General features: G+C 42.2%; 1 protein-coding gene across 5 annotated transcripts in view; it reads left to right on the forward strand.

The window, feature by feature from the left end:
- Nucleotides 1–330: 330 nt before the first annotated feature.
- The window catches only part of TMEM181 (transmembrane protein 181), a 32642-nt gene continuing 8802 nt past the window's right edge, over nt 331–24170 (forward strand). The window contains exons 1-8 of one of the 5 annotated variants that reach the window (XM_059832816.1): nt 331–461; nt 13662–13765; nt 18110–18171; nt 19461–19545; nt 19834–19836; nt 20119–20237; nt 21338–21457; nt 23368–23448. In XM_059832816.1, coding sequence (XP_059688799.1) covers nt 331–461; nt 13662–13765; nt 18110–18171; nt 19461–19545; nt 19834–19836; nt 20119–20237; nt 21338–21457; nt 23368–23448 — 705 coding nt within the window. Of the gene's footprint in view, nt 462–8779; nt 8788–13661; nt 13766–18109; nt 18172–19454; nt 19546–19833; nt 19837–20118; nt 20238–21337; nt 21458–23367; nt 23449–24170 lie in introns of those variants that run through there. The other 4 variants (XM_059832831.1, XM_059832807.1, XM_059832822.1 and 1 more) reach the window with 4 other exon arrangements.

Raw genomic sequence — 24170 nt, forward strand, 5'->3', positions numbered from 1 at the left:
CCGCCCGCTCCTGCAGCCCAAACCACCGCAACGCCCGCGGGGCGGGGGCGGGGGCGGCAGCGGGACGGGGGCGGCGGCCTCCCCCGGGCCGCGGCGGCGCGCACCGGCCGCCCCTCTCCGTGGTGCTGAAGCGGCTCCCGCCGCCCCCGCGGGCGCGGGCCGTGCGCCGAGGGCCCGCCCCTGCCGCCGCCGCCGCCGCCGCCGCCGCCGCCGCCGCCGCCGCTGCCGCCGCGGCTCCTGCGCCGCCCCCGCCCCGCGGCCGCGCAGCGCCGGGCGGGCTCTGGCGCGGCGCCATGGCGGAGCGCGGGGCCTGAGGCGGCGCGGGGCGGCATGGAGGCGGATTTCGCCGCCTTCGGGAGCCCGCTGTGCGGCGAGGTCAAGCGCTTCTGCAGGCGGGTGCGGGAGACCTACCGGGAGATCAAGGAGGACCTCACCCCTTACAAGGATGACCGTTACTACCGGTACGGACGGCACGGGCGCGGCTCTCCCCCGGGGCGCGGGGCCCAGGGCCCTGCCCGCCCGCTGGGGCTCCGCCCGCCTTCCTCCGGGATGGCCCCCGCGGCGCTCGGTCGGGGCTCCGGGGGGAACCGGGCCTTCTCCACGGGGCGAGCGGGGGGGTTGGGCGGGGACCGGCACCGGGAAATCTGGCGACGGGCTTCATGCGACGACCCCGGGCCGGGCACCCGGGAGCCGCCGCCCCAGCCTAGGGGCCGTCTTCAGGGCGGCGGCGCCGTGGGCGCCCGGGCCCCCCCGAACCGGCGTGCAGCAGCGGGGCGCGGCAGAGCCCCGTCGCTGCGGATGGGGCGGTCTGCCCTGCCCGGGGGAACGTGCTCTGGCAGCGCTTCTGGGCAGAAGGTCCAACACCTCTGTTCCTACCCTCACGTATTAACATCCTTATACGGGTGATAAAAGCAATTTCCCTTTGCATTCCCCTACGTCTTTTCCACTGTCATAGCAAGCCAGGGGAACGTGGTCTAAAGCAGCCATGAAACAATCCTGGAATAGTTACAAAACCAGCAAGGCAATCAGAGTGGTTGGCAAAGCTTGAGGTCAAAAGGGACAAGCAGGCTACACCCATGTTTCTTCTGTGTCTGGCCCTGTCGTCTATATCCATGAATGAACAGTGATGGCTGGAGAGCATCAGTGTTTTGAGATTACACAAGTCTAGGAAGTACTCCAAAGGCATTGGAGGACTGGGTTATAAATCAAAATAATTTTTGGATCGGAGAAAGGGTCTGAAAAAGTACAGTGAAAATCAGGAGAAACAAATGCCAGGAGCTACACAGAGAATGAATGCTATTCAGCCATGCAAATACAGGTTGGGGAATGAACAGTTATATAACATTTTTGTAAAAAAGGATATGGGAATTATCATGCTTTATGCCAACAATGACATTGTCTTACACATGTGAAAAAGGTAAAGTAATTTGGGGTGTACAGCAGAAGCACAGTTCGTAAGATGTGAGAATTAAACCATCTGCTTTCGTCACCACTCCAGACCTTAGCTGGAGCTGTGTCCAGTTCTGGGCACCACACTTCAAAGGACTGCCAGTGGAAGAGAGCATAAGGACAGAGATCTGGATAATCAAAAGCCTAGAAAACATAGCTGTGAGGAAAATTTGGGGTTGCTCCCTCAAAAGAAGAAACATCCAAGTTGGAAGAATAGGAATTTCTGTAAAGAGAAACTTCCTGTTCGTCTTGGACAAGAGATTACAGAGTAATATTAAATGAAGCAATACAAGTTCATATTAGGCATTAAGAAAAACATGAACGGGAATGGTGGTAAAACACTATAGAAAGGATTATCCAGGGAGACTGTAGCCTGTCCATCATTGGAGGTCTTTAAAAACTTTTGACAGTCACATGCCAAGAAAGACGTAGATCTGGCAGATGCTCTTTTGAGACAGAAGGAAAGATTAGGTACCTTGTGAGGTCTCCTCCAGCTCTATTTTACAATGAATCTGACCATAAGTCCTTCTGTCTGTTGGTGTATAGTGCCCCAGTTCTTCTGCTTAGATCATTTGACTTTGGTACACTGTGTCTGTTTTCCCCAGTGAAGGGGCAGGTGGTCCATTAGATTGAATTTGCCTCATTGCTCACAATAGCAAAAACTACAGAGAGTCACAGAGTTTGGAAACACTGCCCGACAGTGGCAGAGTTTAATATGAAGACCATCCTGCCTGTCAAAACAGCGGCTCCTTGTACCTGAGCATGGTGTCAGAAGCCATGGGAGGTGATAAGGAGTGATGGAAAAGTACCTGTGTGCATCTGGCAGTGTGATAATGAAGATTGGCACTGGAATGGAGAAAGAGGGGAGACATAAGTTTTGAATTAACAAATAAGAGGTCCTGGGAGAGGCATTTGTTCAGCTTTGTTTCCAGAAGAAACTCGAGCTCTCCAAGGTAAATTGCTATTAACTCATTTTTATGACTTAAAGTGTGTATGGAGGGACTGTCTGTATTGAAAAGAGAAGACGCTACTCCACCAAATGAAATGAGCTTGTAAACTTAGTGCTAGATTGCCCTTTCTTCAGTGAGAGTATCCCCAAGAGGTATCAGCTGCAGACCATCTGGAATGAAATGCAGTAATATTGGGTTCTTGGCATGGAAATAACATTTTGTGACTTAGAAGTCATGCTAGTACTTTTCTGCATTCCCAAGATCTTAACCTAAGCGACCTCGCATAAAATAAGTTTACTGTTACTGTCACTGCATACCTGCTGCTCTGGTGAGTGTTTCCCTTCAGCGTTATGGATGGATGTAGCAACAGCACCTGCTTTTTAGATTCCTGGTAAGGAGGAGGGTTTCTTGATGCTACCATGCATTCTTCTTACAGCCAACTCTCACTTATGCGAAGGAGAATTAGATACTTCATCCTCTTCTCTCTTTCTATTTTATTCAGTATGTTTGATCAGGTTTTAAATAAGCATACTCAGGGATGTAATGGAGATACTTACTGCTCTGACGGCAGAAGAAATTTTGGAAATTTGACCAAGGAAATGCTGTGCGGTTTGTCTTTACTTCAAAACTAAGGAGGGTCTCTAAAATAATCAGGTTACTAAAAGCAAATAATATCTTATACCAGGCGAACAAAATGAAGAAATGGTAAAACCATATAAAAGCATGTTTTTTCCCTCTCATACACAGTATTCACAAATGTGAGGCTATCAGCCACTGCCAGCCTTAACTCTCCCCTCCCACTGGCTGAGCAAAGCCATTGGGCCATCAGCTGGTAGTTTCCATCGCCTCTTTGGAAATGGAGCAGTCTAGTCCATTAAGTAGTAGGGAACGAGAGGGCAGGGGGGGCATGAGTTTACAGGTAATCAATATTTTCCAGAAAAAAAAAAAAAAAAATGCCTGCTGCACTCTCACTCCTGATTTCAGGAGGACAGAAGGACATCCTTCTCTGAGCGCCAACAGGAAAACTCAGAACTGGAGAGCTTTGGAGCAGAGCTGATACAGAAATGGAAAACCACCAGTCCCCTTTGTGACTAGCAGGGAAATAGCTTTTCTTGACTCAGGAGTACTACTTGTACACTGTGCTGGTATGTGCTCATTCTCAGTGACAGGGGATTCAGTGCGAGGTGATGACCTAGCTTAGAGATGGCTGATGAAGCTGCTACCCCAAGTAACTGTGTTCTCGCTGCATGGATGGCTGAGTCATTTCTGATTCAGCTCTGAGGCTGTCCCAGTTTAGTGATATATTTTGGTGATGGTTTCCTTTAAAGCATGGTGCTCTTGAACATGCCGTTCAGCAGCTGTCTGTGAACAACCTGTTCTGTGGGCATGGGTGACAACTAAGGGTGGAAGGCTCCTCAGCCATCTCAAGCTATGCCATCCTCACTCTGCAGAGCCCCAGGGCACTCATCCACACTATACAGATGAAGGGGTTTCCATGTTAGTGGGTTTGTTCTGCCCAACAGCCCAGAACAGTCTCTAAATTGTGCCTCCTGATGTATTTCCCCACGAGGAAGTGCTAGTTTACCCAGCCATCTGGGAGAGATGGAGAGAGCAGGGTTATCCATGGCTCAGCACACTGATTGATGACATCTGTCTAGGTTAATAGTTCCCTTAGGCAGACATGGCACTTTATGGTATGCTTGTAAAAGAGACTGTGTATTTACAGACTAATGCAGGCAATATTAAACTAGTAACCCCAATGCAAGGTTAGCCAGGACTTGGTATGCCTAAGATTAGTCTGTGGTACACCAGGAGATGCTTCATGCAGTAGATAAGCTCAGAGAAGGCAGAAGAAGGGAAAAGTGTTACGGTCTCCCATCAGTCCTGGCCACAAAGTGTATCAGCCCTTGATTTATTATAGCAACTTCAGGATTATTCTAATTTATACCCCTGAAAAATTGCTCCGAACAAGCCACTTGAATGAACAGTTTGTTCTCTGGTGTCTCTCCCTCCCACTCCAATGTGTTCCTTCCTCTCCTAGCATGCCTGCTGGACAGGATGGCAGGGCAGGGAGAGCTGATGGAGGACTGGCAGCCAACAGCTCCCTCCCCTGCACTAGGCAATTTTAAGTAACTATTGGTACGAAAAGAGCTTAGTACCAATGTTACTAAAACATCTACATTTTTATCTCTTCAACATGCTGTCGGTGAGATATACAAAGCTTACCAGAAGACACCAGGCCTCCCAATCAGCTGACAGTTATTTCAGTGGGAGTTTCATAACTCTGTCCCCTGGCTAACGTTGAAGAGTTCAGCATGCTGAAAACATTTTGATAGGAAAGCAAGCAATTAAAGTGCCTACCTGATAGAGAGGAGAGAGCAGGAGGGTGGCCAAATTGTGGTCTGACATCAGAGTTGCATAACTATAAGTAACAACTTAGTATTCTTGAAAAATCAATTTCTAGGTTAATGAACATATCTCACTGGCCAATCAGCTTATACAGGGAAGCACAGTGTTGACGCAGAGTTTAGTAATAATACCCAGAGATTAAGATAAATGACCTACAACCCATCCTGCTTTAAATAAGGGATACATTTTAAACTCCTATCATGCAATAATATGGTATTTTGTACATCAAAAAGAAAAGAAAATATACAGGACATTGGAAAAAGTATTATTTAACTTGCAGCTTTAATTAATGCTTGATGTTGCTTATACGGGTAACAGAAGAGGTAATTACAGATGATACCAATATTCTTCATTCCTCAGCATCTCCTATTAGCGTTTCCAGTTCATTAAAACATAGCTAATCTTCAAAACATGTGGGAAAAGTTAATTCACAGAGTGATTCTGCTCCTTTGGCAAAAAGACCAGAGAATAGCACATCATTTCACTCAGCAATAAAGAGAAGTTGTTCATTTTTCCTTAGAGAAACTAGTGCCTGCATGCTTCAGAGAAGAAACTTGAAGTTTGCCAGAGAGGGCTGTTGGGATAAGGCTACACTTCTTCCCACCTTCTTAAAATCTTTCCCAAGAGCTCAAAGTGCAAGTCTGTGAGTAGCTAAGGGGTCAGCAAGACCTTGCTGGAGAACTGCAGTCAAATTGCCTGAAGGTTCATGCTGCTTCCAGCCTAGACCCAGGCAGGATCTTCAGTGACTGCTTCAAACCACAGCTGGTACCCCTCTCTTGTTCTTCCAGGGCTCACTGCTGGGTCCTGGCAATTGGGGGAATAACCGGAGTAACCCCAGTGTGAAATGCACAGCTAGGGCTAGAAGGCTTGAAACAGCAGGAGGAGACTAACACTGTAGCTTCATGATTGCTTTAAGCTGCCATAAGCTGGCTCTGCAGCTGGAAGAAGCCTTCCTAGCTCTCCCTTCCCTAGTCGCACATTTCTGCTCTCTTCCTTGTCTGCCCATAAGTGTTCCTGTAGCTGCACAGTGACTGAGCAACAGATCCAGCACAACACCATTTTTTTTCTGAGTGACTTTTAACTCAGGTGATTTCCATTATTTGATTCACCACTCTACTGCACAAATATTTGTGCTGGCAAAATTCAAAGAGCTACAGAGAGGCTGGATTTCACCTTTTGTCACTAAAGCTGTAGGTGTGAGTATAAACTGATCATGAAACTATAGCGTTAGTGTCAAGGTGGTTAGTGTAAGTAGAACCCTGGCTGAGCTAGTATTCAGCCTACTTATTCATAGATCAGCCTGCCTCTTCTTGCAAGCCTCATCACCATACACTGCCCAGTTTCTACCATAGATGAGGCAGGCAGTAGCTTCTTGTCCGATTTCACCCCAGAGCAGGTCAGACAAGGCACAGAGTGAGGCACCTTCTTGCAAGGAGCAAAGTAGAGTGAGACTCCGACTGACTCTGTGTCTGTGGAAGGAGACGGGTTTCACAGTGCCTTCCCCCTGAGTGTTTAGTTTGTAAACTCAATGCCATTGTTTTCACAAAACTTACAGGGTGCAATGTATGTGCTTACATTCTACTCACAACCCTTTGGAAGATGGTCGATGGCAAAGAGAAATGTGGTCCCATGGCTGATTGAAGTGAGCTGGATTTCAAGCTCTGCCACCCACACTGTTCTCCAAGTGACTTTTGGCAAGACTCAGTCTCTCTGTGCTTCGGTTTCCTGCCTGTTCAATGAGAAGAACATATTTTTGTTTTGAGAAAAATAAATTCATTCATGTTAGGGAGACACCTGAGAGCCAGAGGGATTGGAGCAGTCATCCAAATAGCTCAAATATGTGTACATAAATGGCAGCAGTCGTAACTCTGCAACTATGCTTCCCAGAACACTGGAAATGGTCACAGATGCTGTAAGCATCATTCCATTGTTTTCTGGCCAGGGAGAACTTGTTGGAGAAGCCTGAAGTGTGCTGAAGGCTACACACTGCATGTCATAATCACCGGTGACTTAGGTCTAGTCATAGACCTAATGACTTCAAATTGTGGCTCAGCAGTGCTACCTTGTTCTGAGCAGATACGGTTTCTTAGGTTGTCCTGACTACTGAAAGCTTTATTTTCTGCCCCACAGTAGTGATTCTTGTTGATTTAAAATTTATAAATGCCTTTCCTTCATCCCTTGGTATCACACATTTCTCAAGACAGCCTTTTTATGAGATTACTAAATGAACGTCAGTGCTGTAAATCACAGATCTAACTGATAGGATAAATACCACTATCGATGACTGAATCAATTCCCAGCATGTTTCTTTTGGGTTTAATGGTGTTACACAAGAGACATACTGGGTCCCACAGGTCACCAGGGATGACATGCATTACCCCTAGGCCAACAGAATGAAAGGAATATTATTAAAGTTAAGTACTTTTAAAAAGTCACTGCAATAAAATCATCTTACCATCTAAGTAAACTTTAAATGTAAGTATCTGATTGTTGAAGAGAAAATCTTTACATTTCATGTTGACTGATCTATCTAAATATTTCTGGGGTCATCCTGGGATGGCTCTACCTTATGTGTACGACTAAACACCACAGCTGGGAAGTTACTCTGAACTTTATCCTAGACTAGACACCAAATATCCCCAGATGTTTAAGTAACTGCAGTGCTGCCTTTTTATAAACAAATATTAGAGCTATCAAAAATGAATACAAAATGTAACTTGGTAAAATCCCTAAACTTGCCTAATTCTCATAATCTCTACCCAATGTGTCTGTTGACAATCTTTGTTGCCCCGTCTCAGGATATTTAATAGGAAAGCAGAACAAAATCTAACTTTATCTCAACATTTGTGCAAGAATAAAATAGTATTAGGTGAGATCTGGAGACTTGTATTAAGTAGTGTGTTTAACGTAGTAGTAGCTTACTCCTAGGATTTCATTTCCAGTGCTTGTGAGCTGACTAAATTCTCTGTGAACGTGAGACATTAATCACACCTCTTGAATACCACAAAGCTGCGTGCAGGTGGCTGCAGCAATGGCACTTTCATTCTGCTGAAAAAGCCACCGCTGTTTGGTCAGGCTGGAAAAAAAAACATTTGCAAACTGGGAGGCCGTCTCTGATGGGCACTAAACACACACGTGTTCAGCATGGATAAGCTGCATCAGTGCTTACGCCTAAAATGGGTAGGTTTAAATCAGGCTCAGAACCACTTCTGCGTCTCATGTATTCTCTGTTTATACGGTTACATTTCCCTGTGATGATCGTGGCTGCTACTACCAGGATACAGGCTGGAAAAGGGCACGGGGAGTGCGGAAAGCACCGCTGTCGCCCCAACAGAAGGGTGTATTTTGAACCCCCGGTGTCCCGCAGGGAAGGACAAGCCATACGCTTGCGCTCAAGGCCTCTTCACCCACGCGAAGGTGGCGCTTCAAAGCGCCGAAGCACAGCGCCCGATTTCAACCGCCTTCCCCAGGCGGCTCTCCCTCCCGCGGCCCCGGGCGGCAGTCGGGACTGCCTGGGCGGGTTGGCGGCCCGTGACTGCGCCCCCTGCCCGCCCCGGCGGCTCTTGCTGTGGGAAGAGGCGCTTCCAGCTTGCGGTAGGGCGCGGGAGAGGGCGGGTTGCCCCTCAGGCTGCAGGCCAGGCCTCGACCGCCGAGACTGCTCGGAGCCAGGGTCGACGGCCGCTCTCCCCGCCCCCAGCACCGACGCTGCGTCCGGGAGCGAGCCGCAGAGCGCAGGCCCGTGTCCCCTCCGCCCGCCGTAGCGCCGCCGCCCCCTGCCAGCAGCGTCGCCCTTCGGCCTCGCGGCGGAGGAGCAGCGGGTGCCGCCGTGACGTCTCCCGAGTCGCGCGGCGGCCGGGTGACGCACGCGGAAGCCGCCGCGAGGGACCACTCGCGGTTGTGCCACGGCGGCGGCTGCCGGGCGAGGGCGGGGGGGGGGGAGGCGGTGCCTCCACTGCGCATGCGGCGCCGGGATGGAGCCGTGAGTGGTGGGCGGGGGAGGAGCGGGGTGGTCGCCACCCGCGCGCCGGGGTGGGGGCTCGGCGGCGGCGGCGGGGTCCCTCGCGCCTGCCGGGTGGGGTGGGGGCTCGTGGGGCTGCCCTCGCGCTCGGGCGCAGGCGGCGGGAGCGGCCGTTGAACGGCCGGCGGGGAGCCTGCCGGCGGCTCTGGGCGCCCCGCGGCTGCCCCCGCCTCGGCCGCCGGCGCGGTCCGCTAGGTCTTCGGGGGGCGCGCACCGACCCGAGGCTGGCGGACCGGGACGTGCTGTTTGCTTGGGGCCGGGGGCGGGGAGAAGAAATGCCTTCCTCTGGCCGGGTGCGGTGATTTAAGCTTTTCCCCTGTGCAGAGCTGAATCTTGTCATTCAGTTTATACACGTTGACTCGCATTGAGGCAATAAGATCACCGGGGGTTAAGTTAGTGTTTCTGAGGCCGTGGTTCGCCACTCAGAAACCTGAGCGTGACTACCCGCTTCTTTAGAGGAACGCTGCGGTTTTTCCTCGTATGTGGTGACACCCCCCGTATCTCCGCTCTCAGGTTGTGGCTGTTAGGGAAAAAGAAAAACTTGTTTTCCCGGATGTGTCTCCGCATGGGCAGAGCCATAGCTATGACTAATTATTCAGACTTCAATGAACACAACAAAGAAGACACTAAAAAAAAGCCAAACCCACCCAGTGCACGCGAGCTGTTTAGCATAGTCATGGTTAGCTGTCAGTTGTATAATAGTACTACATAGTACTGTTAATATTAATTGTATGTATCTTTTTATGTAGTCATGTGCTGCCTCATTAGCTATTAACCATTGAGGAATACATCTGCAAGAAGGAATTCAAGGTCTTCTGAGGGACACCAAAGCAAGCAATGTTTTTAAACCGTGAGAAAGTGCAGTACGTAGAGATAGACCCAGTACAATGAATGTAGGTAGTATATATAATCATTTGAATCAAAGTGGTTTTGATGGTTTTATTTGGGAGTGAGCCTAAAATAGAAAAGAGCAGTTGGAGGCGGAAATGTTGAGGCTGATATGTCAGAAGAACTACTGTGTATAGAAGCGAGTTATTTCTGATTTTAGTATCAACTCAGTGCTACCTACTGCTTAATCCCAATTTTGTCACAACCTCCCCATCTATAAAGTGAGAGTCTTAAGTGAAAACTATTGTATAAAAGGCTTTGTTTTTCATTATAGTCTTTACTCTAGTAAAGGCTGTGTTGTGCAGGCATGAGAAGTGATTTGAAGATGAGGAATAGCCTGAGAAACATTTTGCTTAACCATCTGAGCCAAAACTTTACTCAAAGAGCAAGATTTAGCCTACCTTTACATCTCACATATGAACAGCTACTGGAAGATTGCAACTGTTACGAGTGTGCGTTTCCATAGTTGAGTCTATCACAGATTGCGCTAGTGCAGTTTAGTTTTTACTGACTACTATGTGAGATGTCTATGTATAACATTTCTCTGTTTGTATCTCAGTGTTTTCTGCTCCTTTGCAGTTAGTTTCAAACATATCTAATTTCATTATAAAAGATTTAGTTTCTGTCCGAGTTAGGATAAAATGCAGTACAGGTGGTAAAAGCTGCCTGAGAAATCTGCAGACACTTGGATGGCTAGTCTTGAACTTCAGACTGCCTTGGCTAGGCTGATTAAGGCTTCTTCCATTGGTAAAGCAAAGCACAGGTCTTTACTTGTTTGAACAGGTTCTTCCAGAGTGAGGAACCTTTTTTGCTTTTCCCATAAATGCCTTTCAAACAGTTCATTCCTTTTTAGGCCTTTCAGATATAAGAAAGAAGCTGTTAGTGAGGGGTCATCAACTTGCACTTACGTGTATTCATAAATTTTATATAATCTCTGTCCAAAAGGCAGATGTTAAACAATGACCATAGAGGAGGATCATTTTATTTGCTTTGTGTGTCAGCTGGTGATAGGTTGAAATGAGACACCTAAACCACACAAGCAGATTCTGTTACTGCAGCGAGGGGCAATGAAGAATACATCATCCGATAGGAATGCTGTAAATTGTTGTTTGCTGTCATGATAAATGTAGTTAAGATTTGGCCGAGTTTTTATATTTGCTCTTACAGAAAGTGTCCATGTTGCCTTACTGACCTGTAAAGAACACACATACAGTCAGTGGCTTAAATGAGACTTCAGGAGTACCAATGTGAAAGAAGAAGGGAAAAGACACAATGTGTCCCTCCACTCTTTGTAAAGTGCCAGCATGACCGTTCTTAGGTAGGTGTATACCTACCCATTTTGACTACTAGGTGTTGCACCACCTGGAGAGGAGTTGGGATAAAGAATGACGCAATGTCTGGCACATGGTTCTTCGAGAGCTTGCAAGTGCATCTGTGCTCTGGCGTATGGGTAAACCATGGTGATAATTGCTGATAGCTGTAAAGCTGTGAGTGTTGGCTGGGTGAACTCTGGTGAATTTCCTGTAAGGACTATGGAGATGAAGCTGCTTTTCATGTTCACATTGTACGCTTTGAAATGTCTAGAAAAACTCAGAAAATAGGAAGCTTATTAAAAGAACCAAGAATATGCATAGCAAGTCAGAAGTATCCTGCATCAGACTGCAGCTGTCAAGTGAAAGCCCAGATGTAAGCTCTTAGGAACAGCATGAGCATATGTGATACTTTCATGCGTATGTATGGTACTCTTCCAGTCTTTAGCTATTTTCAACTCATGGACTTTCCAATCCAGACCTGGTTTCTGTGTATTGAGTGGTCTTCAGTGGGGGCTCTTCCATGAAGCATTTGGTATCCACTCGAACCCTTATAGTTAATTTAGGCATATCAACATTTTATGTACCATTTTTTTATATCAAGGATTTTCTTGTTAAGATTAGTATTTTGGTATCTCCATATAATATCCCATACATGGTGTTCTTAGGCAGACAGGGAATATCAGGTCATCTATGGAACTGAAGGAGCCCTTGGAACAGAGAGCAAAAGGCACCCTGATTATTTTTTTAGTTAGCTATTTTAGTACTAGTACAGATATAATAGCTTTAAAGTCATTTAAGTATATGAAGGCTGAGGTGTTAAGACATTGATTTAAGGAAAATACTGTCGTTATATCCCTGCAAAAGTTGTGCAGGCAAGTTCTGGTTTGAAATGCCTCTATTAATTGGCATTTTTCAAAGTCAACTGAAAATCATATTTGTATGTGAGACTTCGGTGTGATGATCTCTGTGACAGAGATCTGATCTGTTCCTGTTTATGACTGTGGTCATTTCATGTACAATTTACCTTTTTTGCCTGTACAATCAGCTATTCTGACTTCTTAGGCTGGTGTGGGGTTTTTGTTCAGTGTAACGGCATGTGGCAAGGCAAGTTACACTGTGTTTGCAGGTGCTGTGCTCGTAGTCCTGTACAGCCAGTTTGTGCAAACTTGTAACATTTACAGTTACTTGCTTGCAGTTCTCAATTCTGTGGGTTTTTCGGCCCTTCCGCACCTCCTTTGTGAGTTAAATTAAGATCTGGATCTTTCAAAGTTTACAGTAAAGGAATAATGTAATTATTTTTGTAGTGCCTCATTTGGAGAGAATGCAGTGATTCTTAAAGAAAATACATGTTATTATTAAATCCTTTTACTAGTTTAAGGGAAATTGTTTTCCTTGCTTTTAAGGGCTGCCAAGCATGCAGGGCTGGGGTACCTGATCCCAGAATTCAGGCTGGGCTTATGGAAAGGATTCCACCACCTTTTCTGCATTTCTTCATTAATGTGGTGAGCCAGTAAGAGCACCATTCAGCTGGTGAAAAAAAGTTTTATTCCAAGCTGAAAGGGAGCACTGTCATTAAAGTCTTATGCTTTCATTTCTTTCCATGATGGTGCTTTTACAACTTGATCAGAAAACACCACCACCCCACCACCCCCAATCCTACAGCTTTCCCATATAAAATGTATAGCTTTCTATGATCATACCTACTGGAACAGCAGTAGAAAATCAACTATGGTGGCTCATTTCTGGCATAACTGAAAACAAAATGTTGGCTGTATTTTGAAACATAGTAGATTTGTCCTTTTTTGAACTATGCATTTAACAAAAAGGAAGACAAAGGAGAGATAAGTTTCATAGGATTAATTCATTGATCATATTTCCCTTAAGCTAATAAAACTGGATTTTACCTGATTCCAAGAGAATGCAATTGATCCTTTCCATACTTTTTTCCCTTCTATTTTGTCTTTAACCTAATGATAACCACCAACCAGTTGTGGAAGAGGTGTCATTGCTTTTATGTATATTTGTATTTAAGTGTCTAATAATAAACTTAAGTTCAGGTTTCTATTTCCCAAGCTTTAGTGAAGCTCAGACAAGAATGCAGAGCCTGACCATGCACATCTGGTAGATCTGGAGGTCTGCCTTACTCCTTGTTAGGAGTGATCATGCAGGGGTGAAGTATATATATAGGGTGTAGAAAACTCATCAGGATCCTGTGCAGGTAACTGACTTGTTAGTGATGTCAATCCCTTTAGGTTAAGCTGTCATTGCAGGAGACATGGTATCTTGGATGTTTAAATTATTAATGTATGAACTAAAAAAAATGTAACTTTTTCTCCCTCTAAGAAATACTTTCTCTTGCTCAAGTCTTAGGACAATAAAAAGCCCTAGCATAAAAAGAATGGGCAAAATTCATACATTTGGGGGCATGGATGTGTGTGCACATACATATATCTAATAATTCCTAGTAGTTATCCTTGCTCTGTAAAGCAGCATTAATATATTTTTTCTTAATGTTACATGTTACCTCACGGTTTGGTTTAATTTTCTTTGTGGAGGAATGAATGGGGTTTATTTTTTTCCGCCTTTAGAAATATGACTGACAGCTAATTCTGTGCTTTCTTTTGCTTCCTGTAGGCTGGCACCGATGCGATTATATACGCTGTCCAAACGGCATTTTGTTCTGGTCTTTGTAGTATTCTTTGTTTGTTTTGGTTTGACAGTCTTCATAGGAATAGCAGGTAAGGCTGTTGTCTTTTTAAAAGAGTACAGTTCTTGTATGCTTTGTCTAAACCTGTTGGTATTTACAGATGTATTTAAATGCTAATGAGCTTACTGCCCCTGAGGTGTCTGAGGAAGCATTACTTTTGACAGGGAGGGAGAAGTGTTTCTTCCATTTCATTTTTTCATAGGAGTACTATCTACACAGATTTGGTATTTGCAACTGCTCCATTGGGGAGAGTCACTAAAGTAAAACAAAACCAGTTTCATTGTAACATATTTTTTTCAGCAGACTGCTACATTAATTTTCTTCTTTGTATTTCAATCTGTAAAATGGTAGTGCTAATACTTGATTTCCTGTGAAGAAGTTGGTGTTTGTAAAGCCTTCTAAATGTTTAGGTGATAAATGCCACAGAAATATAAAATATTTTAGTACTGTAAAAATATGAACTTCTGTTGTTGAACATCTGTGAGCTTAGGTCTCTGGTTTCAAAGACCTTTGTGGGAGTCATGATGTGATCTGGGAGGCCCCTGTCCTTCACTTACTTTAGAATGAGACAGGCTGCCCAGGCCTGAGACTCATCCCTGCTCCTGCCTGCCTTGGAAAGAATGGGAAAATTAATTGGAGGCAGCTGTTTGGGCTTTTTGTGCCCATCTGTGCCTTGTAGGCAGTGCATTCTTCATACTAGCATTAAATAATAACATTTGTCTGTGAAATAAAACCTTCTTTCCTGCTGTTTGATTTATGGTAGCAGCCTAAAGTCCAAACAGACTGTCAGTTCATAAAGGTTAATCACTGATATTCCTGTGACTTGGCCAAGGATGCTGAAGGGCATTATTTAGCCACTAAAATACTGTATAAATACATTTACAAAAATGCATTTTATATGAATGATAAAGGAAAAAAACCTGGAATTACTTAATTTAGTGCCATTTGGCTATTTGGCTTAAAAAGTGAACCATATTTGTAGTTGTGTATTTATACTGCCCAGTTGCAAGAAATGCAAGAAAGTTGTTTTATGTAAGACTAGGCAAAAAACAGTGCCACTGGAAGAGAAAACTGAGCATTTCATTCTTAATTGGTAGCAGAACCTGCAAGAGAGCCGTGTTGGTATGTTGCATTCTGTCTGCATGCAGAGTGATCTATTGATGTGGTTGCCTTTGGTCCAGGGGACTTGGCTGCTGTAAGCGACACTCAGTCACCTGTACCCTGCTGGGGTCCCAGGACTCACCTGTGATCCCCTTCAGGAACTGGCACGGCTGTGGGATTCTTGTCCTTGTAAGATTGGTTTGCCGGATAGTTTTGTTGACATAGCGTGAACACAGTTCATTATTATAACCTAATGATTTTTAAAAGAATGCTATTTATCTTGGGAGAAGACCCACTGAACACTTACTGCAACGTTTTTTGCAGCTTTTGTTGACAGGTCCTTGTTTCCTGTGAATAGGGGGAGGGGCACTAATGATAGAGTGCTCCCTCATTAAAGGGTGCAGTCTGAGCAAAACTCACCAAACCCACTAAGTAAATGAAAAAGTGGGAGATACATCCATGGTTTATGTGCTACTTGAATATGCCACTGCCCATACTCAACATCTCTATCTGCAGTCTGGGAAGCCTAGCAGAAGTCTTGCTTCTCATCTAAGAAAACAAGACTGTTTAATCTGAGATGGCTGTTGCTCTTTAGTTATTGTAACCCAAGCCATACACAGGCTTGGTGGGGTTTTTTTCCCCACTTTCTTTCCTTTTTCCCAAGGGGTCTATGTTATCTTTGGGGTGAGACAAGTGCAACAAAAATCCAAGGTGCAGAGATAATTTTCTGTACCTGTGCAATTTTCCTGTTCACCACCTCAGGGTGGTTCTTTGCTTTCAGATGTGATTCTGTTAAGTGAGCAAAACTAAAAGAAAAGCAATAGCAATGTAATTTAATCACCATTTTTTAATAAAAAGACCACAGTATCATTTTGGTCAGTTGCTTTAAAAAGCTTTAATATATTGCTTGCTAGAGGAGTAGCAGTTATAGCAGTAGAACTTCATTATTTTTTTGGTTGCTGCTCTTAAAAACTGGGACTATGATCTCTCTGCCCCAATACCGGTTCATATCTCCCGGTAAAAAAAACCCCTTTTTAAAAAGGCTCATTCTGTTGTTTTTGTTAAGACTTAATTACTGAAACAGAATGACTTATCAACTGTGAGCACTTACTAAAATTGAATTATGCTTTTCAAAACAAAAATGCCTTCCAAACATCTGCCCTGTTTATACGTACTTGAGAACTGAAAAGTTCGATGAGGCAGAACTGACTTTATAGTGAGTGGCTGTCAGTGAAGTTGAACTGTACCTCTAATATGAAGCTTTGAGTGTGATGGGTGAAATTCTTCATTTTTCCATTTGAAGTCTGTAAGATGGCTAATATTGTAATTAGACTGGTTATAGAAGCCCAAGCAATGCTGCATGTTTAGAGCTGTCATGACAGCTAACCTAAAATAATTCTTGCACAGAATGATCCCATGTTGCCCGTTTATAAACTTCCTTCTTTTCCATTGTTTCTCTGTAGTAACTTTGAAGTCCATGGTCTTTGTGAAAAACTGCTTTTCTTGCATTTTTTTTTTAATACTAAGTTTGTGGCTGAAACAGCATGTTTTGAGGATTAATAAATTACATTAAATTGCCAGACCGAATACATAAGGGGAGAGACCATTTGTACAGAGAAATCTTACTGTGACTGGGAAGCCTCTAGAGTGACCCAAGTACACATATATATGTCCTGCCTATGTCTCTACCTGCTATACATCTCTTCTGTGTTTGTTCACACGCCGGTATATAGATACAGACCTTTTCCTACTCTTCCTTTTCATTTTTCTGGTTTAGTCTGTTCATGTATGTACATATGCGTGTGTGAGTACATACTGTTGTGTATGTACATACATGCATGCATTCCTCTTCTCCCCAGTAGCACGTGTTCTTGCATACCTAAGAAGGCTAAGGGGAAACCGTACCACTGTCTACAACAACCTTATCAGAGGATACAGAGAAGACGGGGCTAGACTTTTCTCAGAGGTGCATGATGATAGGGTGAGAGGCAACAGACACAAGCTGGAACACAAGAAATTCCAGTTAGTTAGATACTAGGATTTTTTTTCCTACCATAAGGGTGGTTAAATACTGGAATAGGTTGCCCAGGGAGGTTGTGGGAGTCTGTCCTTAGAGCTGTTCAAGACTTGACTGGACATGGCTCTGAGCAACCTGATCTAATTAAACAAGAGGGTGGACTAGATGGTCTCTGGAGGTCTCTTCTAACATAAATTATGATTTTATTGCTTCCCATTTACTGCATACAGAATTAGAGGTAGGGTGTGAGTGGATGGATGCAGTTGATCCCTACATGTTAAGTGTGTGTGTCTGTATCCAGAATGATTGGAGGAATGGTTGCATAGAAAGTCTGGTAGCGAGCTGAACATCTCCCACTACAATTGGACATGACACTCCATTTATTAAATGGATTATTTTAGGAGAAATTGTTTCTAGAACTTTTATGTAATCATGTTTATTTATGTGATGATATACATAATGTATTATAGCCCCAGATTTCTATAGAAAAGGAGGGGCCCAATATGAGTAGACTGAGAACTGTTCCTAAACAAAGAAGTGGGTATCTTGGCTTGAACAGAACAATGCGATGAAAATCCAGCACAAGCCAGAAAGTACTGTTACTGTGATTGTACAAGCAGGTCCACTACACGTATATAAAAAGGCATTAGCATCATGCACTCAAATACAATGGGATGTGTTTGCCCTGGTACCCAAGCCTTGAGTGCAATGCATTATGGATGCTATGCTCTATGTAAATCAGGTAATGGTATCAGTTTGGCTATAGAAACCTTATAGTGTAATTAAATACGCTGTTTTTTCAGGTGAGTTTTGCAGCCCTTGTTGAGCTTCAAGTTGCTGTGACGACAGTGCCACTGGTGCTTAGCTAGTTTTTTCTGTAGCTGAGTACTTTCATGACTGCCGTGTACAGCTTAGCTTGGGAAAAATACCATGCGGTGTCTTGTAGTATTTTAGAGTACACATGCAGGGCTTCTGACATGGAGTTCTTGATTTATAATTTACTTCCTATTTAATCATGCCTAGAAATACTACGGCAGAGAGGCTTAAAGGAACATTCAGACCAAGTATATTAATTATATTGAAATGTCTAAGTGATTTACCCTTCAGCTTAAACATCTGAAAAGTGGGATACTATTTACCTGCTTTGCAGGGAGGTATTTTGTACAGTCTTTTGAAATCCTATAGTTATGTCATTACTTATCAGTAATACACATACTTCAATATTGTTTTCTTTCTTCCTTCTTATCTATTGTGTAGGTCCTAATGTAATTGAAACTTCTGTAGCAAGAACCGACTTAAATAACAGCCTAAAGGTAAGAGTTAATTAATATAATTGGATTACATGAATGACTTTATTTGATGTCAGTAATGTTAAACATTCCCCTCCTTCCCCCAAATTATTTTAAGTATTTAGATTTTTACTGGAAAACTTCTTGGCCACATGGTGCTTTCCGGTTTGAAATTGAATGTGCAATATTGTACTACCACTGTGTTATTTCATGAGTGCCCCAGCATCAATTTCTATTCTCCTACTTTGTGAGCAGGTAAGGTAGAGAATCCTGTGATGTTTCTGCACAGTAATTTCTGATGAAGTAACACTTGAATGTTTATAGGATTCCCTGGTGAGTTCATGTTGGAGATTCTTGTAGGGGGTCCAGAAATAGAAATTGAGAACATAAACTGAAAACCAATGCTCTCAGTGGCGTCTAATGATGACCCTCTTGTGATCTTCCTTTCTATCAGCTGGGAAGGAATAGTTCTTTTTCTTCTTAACTGTTCACTGTCATGTGACCAAGACATGGGATCTGGCTTCCTGATATGAACTTCACATTCATTCTTTGAAATCTTTCATATTCTGGTTCTCAGTCCTTGCATTTTTATTTCTGTCTAGCTCTTCACTGTCAACCTAATATCTAAAGTAATTTTTGTGAAAGTGCGAAAAATGTTTTGTTGTTTTGATTTTTTTTTAAAGTAAATTTTCTTCAAATACACGGGAACATTTCTTTTTTTGGTCTATTCGTCACATGTTTGGATTGGTACTGTACTGTGGGTGGATATTTTTTTTAAAAGCGTATTTTTATATCAAATAAGAAAAGTCTTTCCTGAACATAGGTTTTATCTGTTAATGATATCTTCCATGCTTTTGAAATGAATGGGGGATTTTTAGGAAACCTAGTGGAAAAATAGTTGTTGTTTTCATAATTATAGTTGAACAGGTTTAAAACTGTGTAGCAGATGAGGGGTCACAAACCTGACTTTTGATGTAAAGTGCTAGAAATGACTTTTTATTTTCAGGCTAGGTCTCAGGATTTTGTTTTTCATATCTGAACTTTTTTGTTTTATTGCTGCTGCTTTTATGTGCTTTGAGTAGTCGTACCTTTGCTTACTTCAGTGCTATGTAAAATATGTGTGCTGTTTAAGCTACTTCTCTGGAAGACTTATATTTGAGCTGCTTATCATACTGTCCACACAGTAGCATGTATTAAATCTATTCCCAAAAATATTGTCACAAACATAACTAACATGCCTTTCATTATTGTAGCTACAGATATATCATGTAACAGAAAAATGGCTGGTGCTAACCTTGTGCGGTTTTTTACAGCTGAAGCCATTTAATTTAAGTTCGCCACCATTGTCTACTTACAATCAGCAGCTGTGGCTGACCTGCGTAGTTGAATTGGATCAGCATGACGGTGAGAATCTTACCTAATTCTCAGGAAACTGCTACAGCAACCTGTATATTGTATCTTTAATTCCATCTGTCACATACATGCTTTCTGGCTATGGTTGGTGGGTTTTTCTTCTGACACAGTTTCTCCCCCTCCACCGCCTGCCTCCAGTAAAAATATGGACAGTACTGATCTTGAGAACTGGAAGCAACAAGTGTATGGGATAAGTTGGTTGTTATTTCTGTGAAAGCAGTAGTATCTAGAGAATCGGTGTCTCTCTTCCTTCATTTTGGGGGGGAATTAGATGTGTAGATTGTAATGATATTAATTTTTCAATAAAACTTCCATGTAAATATGTGAGAAATACTGTATTAGTAATTGTTAATCTGTCAAGTTTCAGTACAGGGCAGTTGTGACTTACTGCCTAAGTATATAAATAAAAAGTTCTGGTTTTTTTGTAATTAATATATTGGACCCCTACTCCAGTAAAGTATAACTGAATAACTTTCAGTAATCTTTGGATATGTGTTTTGAACTCTATTTGAGGTTTCATTTTTGCATGTAGCAATAGCTTAATGTTCTCTCTTTTAATTACAGTATCCCTCAAGAAGAATGTTACTATGACAGTCAAAGTACTTGGAGTGGTGAAGGATGGAAGCACACCATATGTTAATAACCAAGTTCACAATCGGACAAGATTACTCAGTTGTGCACAAGTATGTGCCTGCTTAAACAAAACTCTGATACAGTACATTTTCTTTAAATCTATTTGTGTGCATGTTACATTACATTGCAAATCCAAAGAATTTATCTGTTACGCATGTCTTAGAAAAGACTTGGGAGTATAGTTTCATTTATAATTGAAACCTAGCTAGTAATGCTGAGCAAGATACCTACCTTTCCATCTTTTTCTGTTTCCTGCTATGATTTGTGTCTGTTACCCCTTAAAGACCCCTCTTTCTTATTAGAGTAGCTCTCTGCCACCAAAGCAGTGTGTCCTGCTTAGTAACCTAAACAGATTTAGCAGCATTGGGGAAAGGGATATTGTAGTAGAAGGTTGGATATAGGGCTCCAGAGGGGAGAACAGTTCTTCCTCAACACCTAGCAAAGAGTCTGGTTGAAATCAGCTGGCATCTGTGTTCTGAAAAAGCCAAATTTCTTGCCACCTGTAAAGAAATGTTTAAGGCTTTGAGTTTGTAGGATAATTTTCACGGAAATTTTTAAACTTAGAGACATCCAAACCAGCTTCTCCAGATGCAAGTCCTTTAGGAAGGGCATAGCTGAAGTTGTGATAAGCATATAGGGTAAATCAAATGTTTTCTTTTTAAGTATAGACACATATATATGAAAACTGCAGAAATTAATGAACAGTGTTCCATTAGATTTAATTACACACAGCCAAGAGAGCAATATGCTTGGGTCTTCTCTTTCCTCCTGTTAACTTTTAGGAATGAGTTAGCACAAGATAGCCCCATCTCACAATCTGATGACCTAGAGCTTGACTGGTAGATCCTTCCTGGTGCTGCAAGCAGTTGCTTTCACCAGCTTAAGTGACAAGCAACCTTGTTTATCAGTTCAACCTTTGATTCTGCTGACTGACTTTATCAGTTTCTTCTGCTTTGTCTGGCATCTTTCAAGAAATTATCAGCGGGTCTTGTTTGAGTCTTACTCTGAGTGATCAAGATTGGTAAGGCATATGATGAATATCATCGATATCTGACCATTTGGAAACAAATTCTCCAACCTATACTAACAGTGCATATCTGGAATAAATTGAAGGCTTTTACATACTATTCTTCACTGTATGTGTTCACAGAAATGCAGTGAAATCATTGTTGCTCACCTTGGCTACCTGAACTACACTCAATACAACATATTTGTTAGCTTTGAAGATCTAAATAAGTTAACGTACACCATCCAGAATATTACTTTCACAGTAAGTATTAAGTTTTATACTAGCAAAAGAAATTGCTTTAATTACTAATGCTTTAACTGTAATTAAAAAGTTATCTCATTTTTGAAGATAAACATAAAGATGCATCATAATTCATTTTTCTGTCACTACTAATGTCAGCATTACGGTAGCATTTGCTGTTAATAAGGGTCTAGACCAATTTTTTTTTAACTCTATAAGGAAAGATTTTTCTGTCAGAACTGCTAATGCTGTTTTCTGGAACAGATAAATTTAGTCTATTTCCTGGGAGGTATTTTTAACAGTAGGCAAACTAGACTAGAACATACAGTTTGCTGCATTTGCTTGTAGCGATGTTGCCTCTCTAAAACATGGTACCTTTTTCAGCCTTTCCGGTAGGTGTATCTGAATTAGCAAGATTTTTCCAGACTTTACAAAAGCGTGGACTAGAAAGATTTAACAAACTCAAAGAGAAACGAAGTTGGGGGTTTTTTTGACTGTGCTTATGAGGAAGAGAAAAATAAGCAGGCTAATAAAATAATTCACTAAAATAATCCCTAGTGAAATAACTAGCTCAGTTCATAGTGCTAAAGATTGCTTATAAAACAGTCACATCATCAGTGTGTGCTGATTGGCTCCAAAAAGAAATTTGGAAACATTTGCATTGGGAGAAAATGGAACTAAACTGAATTTATAATACACGTTACTACGGTATATTCTACCTGTCTGCAACACTTGGTATGTCAGAGCAGGTAGCAAGCAAAAATCTTACTGGAAAGCAAAAGTGGTTTTTATATACTAAATGAAATTCCTGAATATTAGTATTTGTAATAATCTCGTGCATAAAGCACATGATTAAAAATAAGCTGTAAGGGGAAAAAGACCCCAAACTTACAAACCCTTTTCTTAGTTCCTGATTTCAAATGGGACAAAGTGTTGGAGCATTTATAGTTGTACAGTTTGTCATCTTGCTTTGCACGCTGCCTTTAAGGTAGACGTGCGCAAAACCAAAAAAACTAAACCCAGAGCCCTGCTTTCCCGCAGCAACTAAAATTGTCAATATATTTCATTATTACAATGGTCTATTGTGACCTCAGTTGAAATCATAGATTGCCTTTTGTATAATGGGTTTCTTTCTACATAGAAGTTTCCTTCTACATTTACGCTTTAAAAAGACAAGACAGAGACAGATTTAATCTGTTGAGAGGTAAAGCTTCTTGTTCAGATGGGCAGAGCATATGTTGCACCAGGAAGTTTACATTTCAAAAGTGTCTTCAAAAGAGAAGCATGCCAGTTTTGAGGTAAATTGTCAACAGAGCAGAGTTTATGCAAACTGACATGTTATAATTGATATTTGTGCCCTTCTGATAATTAGATAATTCCTCCTTAACCTATGAAAAAAGTTCTTTATTTCTGGTTAGCTTGTTTATTCTTCCCTTACTTGATCTTCTTTTCTCCACTTCTGAAACAAGGGAATAAGCTTTAAGAAAACAAACCCATTACAGGAAGCATGACTGTACTTTATCAACCTCTTTATAATCAATTTATGCATCTGACTTTGGTAATAAAGAACAACATACTGGATTTACTAAATTCAAACTTTGAATGAAAGTGCAACTGAAATCAATGAAGAACATACTTTTTGTCCTGAGAAGTGCTTTAACATACGATAGCACACTGAGTATGTTACAAAGTGGCAGGGTAAAAGAGAAGCAAAGACATTAGGCTGCTTTGGTTATGTTTTCATCAGATAGTCCTATGGGTATGAATTTATTTTTGTCTTTTCATAGTGACATGGTGGAATTTGGTTACATGCTTAAATTTTGAAAAGCCAGAGAATTTTTCAGTATCTGCAGAAAGTGCTAATTATTGATGTCGTATGTACCCTGTCAAAATATTGTTCATTGGGTTGTTTTTCTCCTGTTTTCTTGTAGTGGAAGACCTACAATCCAACTTTTTCACAAGTGGAAATATGGTTCCGATTTGTCTTTGTAGTTCTTACTTTTATGGTTACGGTAAGATTTTATTTCGTTTTTTCTGGAGTATATTATGTAGGTAGCTGATAACACTGCTCTGTAGTGCTGTATTTAGTAAGTTAACCCTAGGCAGCAGACTTGAGATATCACTGAATGGGTGTAAAAAATGTTTCTAAAATACTTACGTAGTTGCTGCTTTTATGTTTTTACAAGTGGTATTGAAGGGCCATTAAGAAAATAGGATCAATGGGAAAACTTCTAAACTCTGATTTTTAATTAAACAGAAAGAATTTTGCTTAAACAAAGGAAATTGTGATTAGATGCTAGAAAAAATACTTTTTTGCAGTGCAGGTAAGGTCAGACATTGGAATAGCATGCCCAGAGTGTGGGCCCTCCATCTCTGAAAATGAGCAAAACTCAAGTTGAATATGACCTTGATCTAACTTTAAAGTCATCGCTGCCTTGAGTGTGAGGATAGGCCAGATGACCTCTAGAGGTTCCTTACAACCTAAATTATGCTGCAATTTAGATTATCTCTCCCCTCCAACCTGGTTTGGCCCCTGGAAAAGAAGTGTTTGGGGGGAAAAAAAAAAAAAAAAAAATCTAAAATGCAGAATTTTCAGAGTAAGAACACTAAAGCACTGAACACTTGCACAGCATTTTTCTCACATAGATGATGTCACTCAGCAGGTAACTGTGAATGTGATATGGAATCTGTTTTTTAAAAAAGTGAGTTTAAGTGGAAGTTGTTGGTAGTGTGT

This window comes from Gavia stellata, chromosome 2 (assembly GCF_030936135.1).
Source record: "Gavia stellata isolate bGavSte3 chromosome 2, bGavSte3.hap2, whole genome shotgun sequence".
Lineage (NCBI taxonomy): Eukaryota > Metazoa > Chordata > Aves > Gaviiformes > Gaviidae > Gavia > Gavia stellata.